A 10,000-nucleotide genomic window follows, 5' to 3' on the forward strand; every position below is an offset into this window, starting at 1 on the left:
TATCAGTCTAACACTATGAGTCTAACTAGCTGTCTAACTCTATCAGTCTAACTCTATCAGTCTAACTCTATCAGTCTAACACTATCAGTCTAACTCTATCAGTCTAACTCTATCAGTCTAACTAGCTGTCTAACTCTAACAGTCTAACTCTATGATTGTAACTTTATCAGTCTAACTTTATCAGTCTAACTCTATCAGTCTAACTATATCAGTCTAACTAGCTGTCTAACTCTATCAGTCTAACTCTATCAGTCTAACTTTATCAGTCTAACTAGCTGTCTAACTTTATCAGTCTAACTCTATCAGTCTAACTTTATCAGTCTAACTCTATCAGTCTAACTAGCTGTCTAACTCTATCAGTCTAACTTTATCAGTCTAACTCTATCAGTCTAACACTATCAGTCTAACTCTATCAGTCTAACTAGCTGTCTAACTCTATCAGTCTAACTCTATCAGTCTAACACTATCAGTCTAACTCTATCAGTCTAACTAGCTGTCTAACTCTATCAGTCTAACTCTATCAGTCTAACTCTATCAGTCTAACACTATCAGTCTAACTAGCTGTCTAACTCTATCAGTCTAACTCTATCAGTCTAACTCTATCAGTCTAACACTATCAGTCTAACTCTATCAGTCTAACTAGCTGTCTAACTCTATCAGTCTAACTAGCTGTCTAACACTATCAGTCTAACTCTATCAGTCTAACTAGCTGTCTAACTCTATCAGTCTAACTAGCTGTCTAACTCTATCAGTCTAACTAGCTGTCTAACTCTATCAGTCTAACTCTATCAGTCTAACTCTATCAGTCTAACTAGCTGTCTAACTCTAACAGTCTAACTCTATCAGTCTAACTAGCTGTCTAACTCTATCAGTCTAACTCTATCAGTCTAACTAGCTGTCGAAGTCTATCAGTCTAACTCTATCAGTCTAACTTTATCAGTCTAACTAGCTGTCTAACTTTATCAGTCTAACTCTATCAGTCTAACTCTATCAGTCTAACTCTATGATTGTAACTCTATCAGTCTAACTCTATCAGTCTAACTCTATGATTGTAACTTTATCGGTCTAACTCTATCAGTCTATATCTATCAGTCTAACTCTATGATTGTAACTTTATCGGTCTAACTATATCAGTCTAACTATCAGTCTAACTCTATCAGTCTAACTCTATGATTGTAACTATATCAGTCTAACTATATCAGTCTAACTCTATGATTGTAACTTTATCGGTCTAACTCTATCAGTCTAACTCTATGATTGTAACTTTATCGGTCTAACTATATCAGTCTAACTCTATCAGTCTAACTCTATCAGTCTAACTAGCTGTCTAACACTATCAGTCTAACTAGCTGTCTAACTCTAACAGTCTAACTCTATGATTGTAACTTTATCGGTCTAACTATATCAGTCTAACTAGCTGTCTAACTCTATCAGTCTAACTCTATCAGTCTAACTCTATGATTGTAACTTTATCGGTCTAACTCTATCAGTCTAACTCTATCAGTCTAACTAGCTGTCTAACTCTAACAGTCTAACTCTATGATTGTAACTTTATCAGTCTAACTTTATCAGTCTAACTCTATCAGTCTAACTATATCAGTCTAACTAGCTGTCTAACTTTATCAGTCTAACTCTATCAGTCTAACTTTATCAGTCTAACTCTATCAGTCTAACTAGCTGTCTAACTCTATCAGTCTAACTTTATCAGTCTAACTCTATCAGTCTAACACTATCAGTCTAACTCTATCAGTCTAACTAGCTGTCTAACTCTATCAGTCTAACTCTATCAGTCTAACACTATCAGTCTAACTCTATCAGTCTAACTAGCTGTCTAACTCTATCAGTCTAACTCTATCAGTCTAACTCTATCAGTCTAACACTATCAGTCTAACTAGCTGTCTAACTCTATCAGTCTAACTCTATCAGTCTAACTCTATCAGTCTAACACTATCAGTCTAACTCTATCAGTCTAACTAGCTGTCTAACTCTATCAGTCTAACTAGCTGTCTAACACTATCAGTCTAACTCTATCAGTCTAACTAGCTGTCTAACTCTATCAGTCTAACTAGCTGTCTAACTCTATCAGTCTAACTAGCTGTCTAACTCTATCAGTCTAACTCTATCAGTCTAACTCTATCAGTCTAACTAGCTGTCTAACTCTAACAGTCTAACTCTATCAGTCTAACTAGCTGTCTAACTCTATCAGTCTAACTAGCTGTCGAACTCTATCAGTCTAACTAGCTGTCGAACTCTATCAGTCTAACTCTATCAGTCTAACTTTATCAGTCTAACTAGCTGTCTAACTTTATCAGTCTAACTCTATCAGTCTAACTCTATCAGTCTAACTCTATGATTGTAACTCTATCAGTCTAACTCTATCAGTCTAACTCTATGATTGTAACTTTATCGGTCTAACTCTATCAGTCTAACTCTATCAGTCTAACTCTATGATTGTAACTTTATCGGTCTAACTATATCAGTCTAACTATCAGTCTAACTCTATCAGTCTAACTCTATGATTGTAACTATATCAGTCTAACTATATCAGTCTAACTCTATGATTGTAACTTTATCGGTCTAACTCTATCAGTCTAACTCTATGATTGTAACTTTATCGGGTCTAACTATATCAGTCTAACTCTATCAGTCTAACTCTATCAGTCTAACTAGCTGTCTAACACTATCAGTCTAACTAGCTGTCTAACTCTAACAGTCTAACTCTATGATTGTAACTTTATCGGTCTAACTATATCAGTCTAACTAGCTGTCTAACTCTATCAGTCTAACTCTATCAGTCTAACTCTATGATTGTAACTTTATCGGTCTAACTCTATCAGTCTAACTCTATCAGTCTAACTCTATGATTGTAACTTTATCGGTCTAACTATATCAGTCTAACTATCAGTCTAACTCTATCAGTCTAACTCTATGATTGTAACTATATCAGTCTAACTCTATGATTGTAACTATATCAGTCTAACTATATCAGTCTAACTCTATGATTGTAACTTTATCGGTCTAACTCTATCAGTCTAACTCTATGATTGTAACTTTATCGGTCTAACTATATCAGTCTATATCTATCAGTCTAACTCTATCAGTCTAACTAGCTGTCTAACACTATCAGTCTAACTAGCTGTCTAACTCTAACAGTCTAACTCTATGATTGTAACTTTATCGGTCTAACTATATCAGTCTAACTAGCTGTCTAACTCTATCAGTCTAACTATCAGTCTAACTCTATGATTGTAACTTTATCGGTCTAACTATATCAGTCTAACTATCAGTCTAACTCTATGATTGTAACATTATCGGTCTAACGATATCAGTCTAACTCTATCAGTCTAACTCTATCAGTCTAACTCTATGATTGTAACTCTATCAGTCTAACTCTATCAGTCTAACTCTATGATTGTAACTTTATCGGTCTAACTCTATCAGTCTAACTCTATCAGTCTAACTCTATGATTGTAACTATATCAGTCTAACTATATCAGTCTAACTCTATGATTGTAACTATATCAGTCTAACTATATCAGTCTAACTCTATGATTGTAACTATATCAGTCTAACTCTATCAGTCTAACTAGCTGTCTAACTCTATCAGTCTAACTCTATCAGTCTAACTCTATGATTGTAACTATATCAGTCTAACTATATCAGTCTAACTCTGTGATTGTAACTATATCAGTCTAACTATATCAGTCTAACTCTATCAGTCTAACTCTATCAGTCTAACTCTATCAGTCTAACTCTATGATTGTAACTATATCAGTCTAACTCTATCAGTCTAACTCTGTGATTGTAACTATATCAGTCTAACTATATCAGTCTAACTCTGTGATTGTAACTATATCAGTCTAACTATATGTCTAACTCTATGATTGTAACTCTATCAGTCTAACTCTATCAGTCTAACTCTATGATTGTAACTTTATCGGTCTAACTCTATCAGTCTAACTCTATCAGTCTAACTCTATGATTGTAACTATATCAGTCTAACTATATCAGTCTAACTCTATGATTGTAACTATATCAGTCTAACTATATCAGTCTAACTCTATGATTGTAACTATATCAGTCTAACTCTATCAGTCTAACTAGCTGTCTAACTCTATCAGTCTAACTCTATCAGTCTAACTCTATGATTGTAACTATATCAGTCTAACTATATCAGTCTAACTCTGTGATTGTAACTATATCAGTCTAACTATATCAGTCTAACTCTGTGATTGTAACTATATCAGTCTAACTATATCAGTCTAACTCTATGATTGTAACTATATCAGTCTAACTCTATCAGTCTAACTAGCTGTCTAACTCTATCAGTCTAACTCTATCAGTCTAACTCTATGATTGTAACTATATCAGTCTAACTATATCAGTCTAACTCTGTGATTGTAACTATATCAGTCTAACTATATCAGTCTAACTCTGTGATTGTAACTATATCAGTCTAACTATATCAGTCTAACTCTATGATTGTAACTCTATCAGTCTAACTCTATCAGTCTAACTCTATGATTGTAACTTTATCGGTCTAACTCTATCAGTCTAACTCTATCAGTCTAACTCTATGATTGTAACTATATCAGTCTAACTATATCAGTCTAACTCTATGATTGTAACTATATCAGTCTAACTATATCAGTCTAACTCTATGATTGTAACTATATCAGTCTAACTCTATCAGTTTAACTAGCTGTCTAACTCTATCAGTCTAACTCTATGATTGTAACTATATCAGTCTAACTATATCAGTCTAACTCTGTGATTGTAACTATATCAGTCTAACTATATCAGTCTAACTCTATCAGTCTAACTCTATCAGTCTAACTCTATCAGTCTAACTCTATGATTGTAACTATATCAGTCTAACTCTATCAGTCTAACTCTGTGATTGTAACTATATCAGTCTAACTATATCAGTCTAACTCTGTGATTGTAACTATATCAGTCTAACTATATGTCTAACTCTATGATTGTAACTCTATCAGTCTAACTCTATCAGTCTAACTCTATGATTGTAACTTTATCGGTCTAACTCTATCAGTCTAACTCTATCAGTCTAACTCTATGATTGTAACTATATCAGTCTAACTATATCAGTCTAACTCTATGATTGTAACTATATCAGTCTAACTATATCAGTCTAACTCTATGATTGTAACTATATCAGTCTAACTCTATCAGTCTAACTAGCTGTCTAACTCTATCAGTCTAACTCTATCAGTCTAACTCTATGATTGTAACTATATCAGTCTAACTATATCAGTCTAACTCTGTGATTGTAACTATATCAGTCTAACTATATCAGTCTAACTCTGTGATTGTAACTATATCAGTCTAACTATATCAGTCTAACTCTATCAGTCTAACTAGCTGTCTAACTCTATCAGTCTAACTCTATCAGTCTAACTCTATGATTGTAACTATATCAGTCTAACTATATCAGTATAACTCTGTGATTGTAACTCTATCAGTCTAACTCTATCAGTCTAACTCTATGATTGTAACTATATCAGTCTAACTATATCAGTCTAACTCTATGATTGTAACTATATCAGTCTAACTATATCAGTCTAACTCTATGATTGTAACTATATCAGTCTAACTCTATCAGTTTAACTAGCTGTCTAACTCTATCAGTCTAACTCTATCAGTCTAACTCTATGATTGTAACTATATCAGTCTAACTATATCAGTCTAACTCTGTGATTGTAACTATATCAGTCTAACTATATCAGTCTAACTCTGTGATTGTAACTATATCAGTCTAACTATATCAGTCTAACTCTGTGATTGTAACTATATCAGTCTAACTATATCAGTCTAACTCTGTGATTGTAACTTTATCAGTCTAACTATATCAGTCTAACTATATCAGTCTAACTATATCAGTCTAACTAGCTGTCTAACACTATCAGTCTATCTCTATCAGTCTAACTCTATCAGTCTAACACTATCAGTCTAACTCTGTCAGTCTAACTCTATCAGTCTAACTATATCAGTCTAACTCTATCAGTCTAACTATCAGTCTAACACTATCGGTCTAACTCTGTGATTGTAACTCTATCAGTCTAACTCTATCAGTCTAACTATATCAGTCTAACTATATCAGTCTAACTCTATCAGTCTAACTCTGTGATTGTAACTTTATCAGTCTAACTATATCAGTCTAACTCTATCAGTCTAACTCTATCAGTCTAACTCTATGATTGTAACTATATCAGTCTAACTATATCAGTCTAACTCTGTGATTGTAACTATATCAGTCTAACTCTATCAGTCTAACTAGCTGTCTAACTCTATCAGTCTAACACTATCAGTCTAACTCTATCAGTCTAACTCTATGATTGTAACTATATCAGTCTAACTATATCAGTCTAACTCTGTGATTGTAACTATATCAGTCTAACTATATCAGTCTAACTCTGTGATTGTAACTATATCAGTCTAACTATATCAGTCTAACTCTATGATTGTAACTATCAGTCTAACTCTATCAGTCTAACTCTATGATTGTAACTTTATCGGTCTAACTATATCAGTCTAACTCTATCAGTCTAACTATATCAGTCTAACTCTATCAGTCAAACTATATCAGTCTAACTCTGTGATTGTAACTTTATCAGTCTAACTATATCAGTCTAACTATATCAGTCTAACTATATCAGTCTAACTATATCAGTCTAACTCTATCAGTCTAACTATATCAGTCTAACTCTGTCAGTCTAACTCTGTGATTGTAACTTTATCAGTCTAACTATATCAGTCTAACTCTATCAGTCTAACTCTATCAGTCTAACTCTGTGATTGTAACTTTATCGGTCTAACTATATCAGTCTAACTCTATCAGTCTAACTCTGTCAGTCTAACTCTGTGATTGTAACTTTATCGGTCTAACTATATCAGTCTAACTATATCAGTCTAACTCTATCAGTCTGTAACAGTTACAATTAAATATATCACTTGAACAGTTATACAGATGATAGTTGATTGACATGTCTAATAGTTAATCTGATTGGTGCCCAGGAGGAAGCCCCCCCCCCTCCACTATTCTGACGGAGAGAAGTTCCATCTGACGGAGACAGACACCATTCGCGACGCCCACGCAGCCGCGAGCACAGCCCACGACCAATCAGGCGACAGCACAACCAGCAGCAGCCAACCAGAGATTAGCATAACCAGCATCGACCAACCAGCGAGTGGCACACCTGGTAGCAGCCAACCAGAGATTAGCATAACCAGCATCGACCAACCAGCGGCGGCACACCTGGCAGTGGCCAACCAGACATTAGCAGGAAGAGCATTGACCAACCAGAGAGCAGCGCGCCAGGCATTGACCAATCCCATCGCAGCCTGTTGGCCCCCAGCAGCTGAACGGAGGGTCGACCAATCACAGCGAGCGTTGTCCTGCGGAGGCGGCCTTTGTCGGAGGCTGAAGCGGCCTCTCGCAGGGAGAGCTGTGATAGGCCAGAAGTCAGGAAGCCGCTGAAGCCACCGGTGTCGCCCAAACCCTCGATGGCGGCTGTGAGGAGACAGCAGCAGGACCCCCCCACCCCGACCAGACGCGTCCCCCTGCCTGGACCTGAAGCTGACAGTCCTGGTGAGTTTAACCCCTGACCCCTGACCTCTAAACCTAACCCCACCCCGAGCAGACAAGTCCCCTTACCTGGACCTGACCTCTAAAACATGTTTTCTCTGTTTTTTTCCCGCTCAGCAGATCCGAGGCGGTGCCTCCCCCAGTCTGCCTCAAACCCAGCCCCCCTCCCACCGCTCCTAAACCCGCCAAGCCCTCCCTCTCCTCCCCACCCCTCACCCTAGACCTCTCCCTGTCCCAGACACGCTCCCCTCCCCTCCTCCCTGTCCCCTGTCCCCCCACACCTCCCCCTCCACCAGCCCCTCCACGCCCCAGACCCCCTCCACCCCGGGTCCACCCCCCACCCGTCAAGCCTCCCCGCTCCGCCATCGCTGGCCTCTCTGTTCGACCTGCTGGGGGGGAGGGGGGGAGGAGAGAGGGGGGAAAGACTAAAGAGGACCGGAGAGAAGTTGAGAAGGTGGAGGAGGAGAGGGAGAGTTGAGAGAAGGAGAGAGAGGGAGGTGATGGAGGAGGAGAGGAGAGTTGAGAGAAGGAGAGAGGAGGAGGAGGTGATGGAGGAGAGGGAGAGTTGAGAGAAGGAGAGAGGAGGAGGAGGTGATGGAGGAGAGGAGAGTTGAGAGAAGGAGAGAGGAGGAGGTGATGGAGGAGAGGAGAGTTGAGAGAAGGAGAGAGGAGGAGGTGATGGAGGAGGAGAGGAGAGTTGAGAGAAGGAGAGAGGAGGAGGTGATGGAGGAGGCTCCAGCCCAAGTAGAGGGGGTGATAAAGGAGGTGCAGCACCAGAGGTTGGTGGAGACCAGCGCCTCCCTGGCAGCAGCTCTGGAAGCTGTGGAGCAGAAGATTAACCAGGATGACACACACAACCAGTAAGGACACACACACACACACACACACACACACACACAACCAGTAAGGACACACACACACACACAACCAGTAAGGACACACACACACACACACACACACACACACACACACACACACACACACAACCAGTAAGGACACACACACACACACAACCAGTAAGGACACACACACACACACACACACCCAACCAGTAAGGACACACACACACACACACACACACACAACCAGTGAGGACACACACACACACACACACACACACACACACACACACACACACACACACACACACACACACCCAACCAGTAAGGGACACACACACACACACACACACACAACCAGTGAGGACACACACACACACACACACACACCCAACCAGTGAGGACACACACACACACACACACACACACACACACACACACACACACACACACACACACACACACACACACACACACACACACCCAACCAGTGAGGACACACACACACACACACACAACCAGTAAGGACACACACACACACACACACACACACACACACACACACACACACACACACACAACCAGTGAGGACACACACACACACACAACCAGTAAGGACACACACACACACACACACACACACACACAACCAGTGAAGACACACACACACACACACACACACACACACACACACACACACAACCAGTGAAGACACACACACACACACACACACAACACCTAATCCAAATGAAAGGGGAAGTTGACCTAAAATCTAAAATGTCCAAAGTGATTCCATACATTGAAAGTAGTTATGTGGAGTTTTCCTTCTCAGAACGTACGTGAGAGAAAAGTTGTGTGTGTGTTAAGGAAAGAATGAGTGGACCAGTGAGTGCCAGTGTGAGTGAGTGAATATGAGAGTGAATGTGAGAGTGAGTGATTTTATGAGAGTGAGTGACTTTTTTTGTGCATATGTAAAATGTCTGGGTCCAACACTTTACATGTTGCATTTATATTTTTGTTCAGTGTAGTTTCAGTGTATGGAATCACTTGGGATATTGTGGATTTTAGGTAAACATCCCCTTTAAGAGGTATCATTGGATATGAGAAGATTTTTAAATGTTTAATGTCTCCTCTCTCTCCCTCTCTCTCTCTCTCTCTCTCTCTCTCTCTCCTTCCCTGCCTCTCTCCCTCCCACTCTCTCTCTCTCTCCCTCTCTCTCTCTCTCGTCTCTCTCACCCTCCCTCCCTCCCTCTCTCTCCCCCACCCTCTCTCTCTCTCTCTCTCTCTCTCTCCTTCCCTGCCTCTCTCCCTCCCTCTCTCTCCCTCTCTCTCTCCTTCCTTCCTTCCCTCCCTGCCTCTCTCTCTCTCTCTCCCTCTCTCTCTCCTTCCTTCCTTCCCTGCCTCTCTCCCTCCCTCTCTCTCCCTCTCTCTCCTTCCTTCCTTCCCTGCCTCTCTCCCTCCCTCTCTCTCCCTCTCTCTCTCCTTCCTTCCTTCCCTGCCTCTCTCTCTCTCTCTCTCTCTCCCTCTCTCTCTCTCCCTCTCTCTCTCCTTCCCT

General features: G+C 39.7%; 1 protein-coding gene across 1 annotated transcript in view; it reads left to right on the forward strand.

Moving 5' to 3' along the window:
• Positions 1 to 10,000, forward strand: part of LOC121561885 (caskin-1-like) — a 47,547-nt gene that overhangs the window by 37,146 nt on the left and 401 nt on the right. Inside the window, exons 13-15 of the mRNA XM_045218832.1 lie at positions 7,036 to 7,482; positions 7,727 to 8,060; positions 8,318 to 8,466. Coding sequence (XP_045074767.1) covers positions 7,036 to 7,482; positions 7,727 to 8,060; positions 8,318 to 8,466 — 930 coding nt within the window. The remainder of the gene's footprint in view (positions 1 to 7,035; positions 7,483 to 7,726; positions 8,061 to 8,317; positions 8,467 to 10,000) is intronic.

Source organism: Coregonus clupeaformis, unplaced genomic scaffold (genome assembly GCF_020615455.1).
Source record: "Coregonus clupeaformis isolate EN_2021a unplaced genomic scaffold, ASM2061545v1 scaf1840, whole genome shotgun sequence".
In the NCBI taxonomy this organism is placed as follows: domain Eukaryota; kingdom Metazoa; phylum Chordata; class Actinopteri; order Salmoniformes; family Salmonidae; genus Coregonus; species Coregonus clupeaformis.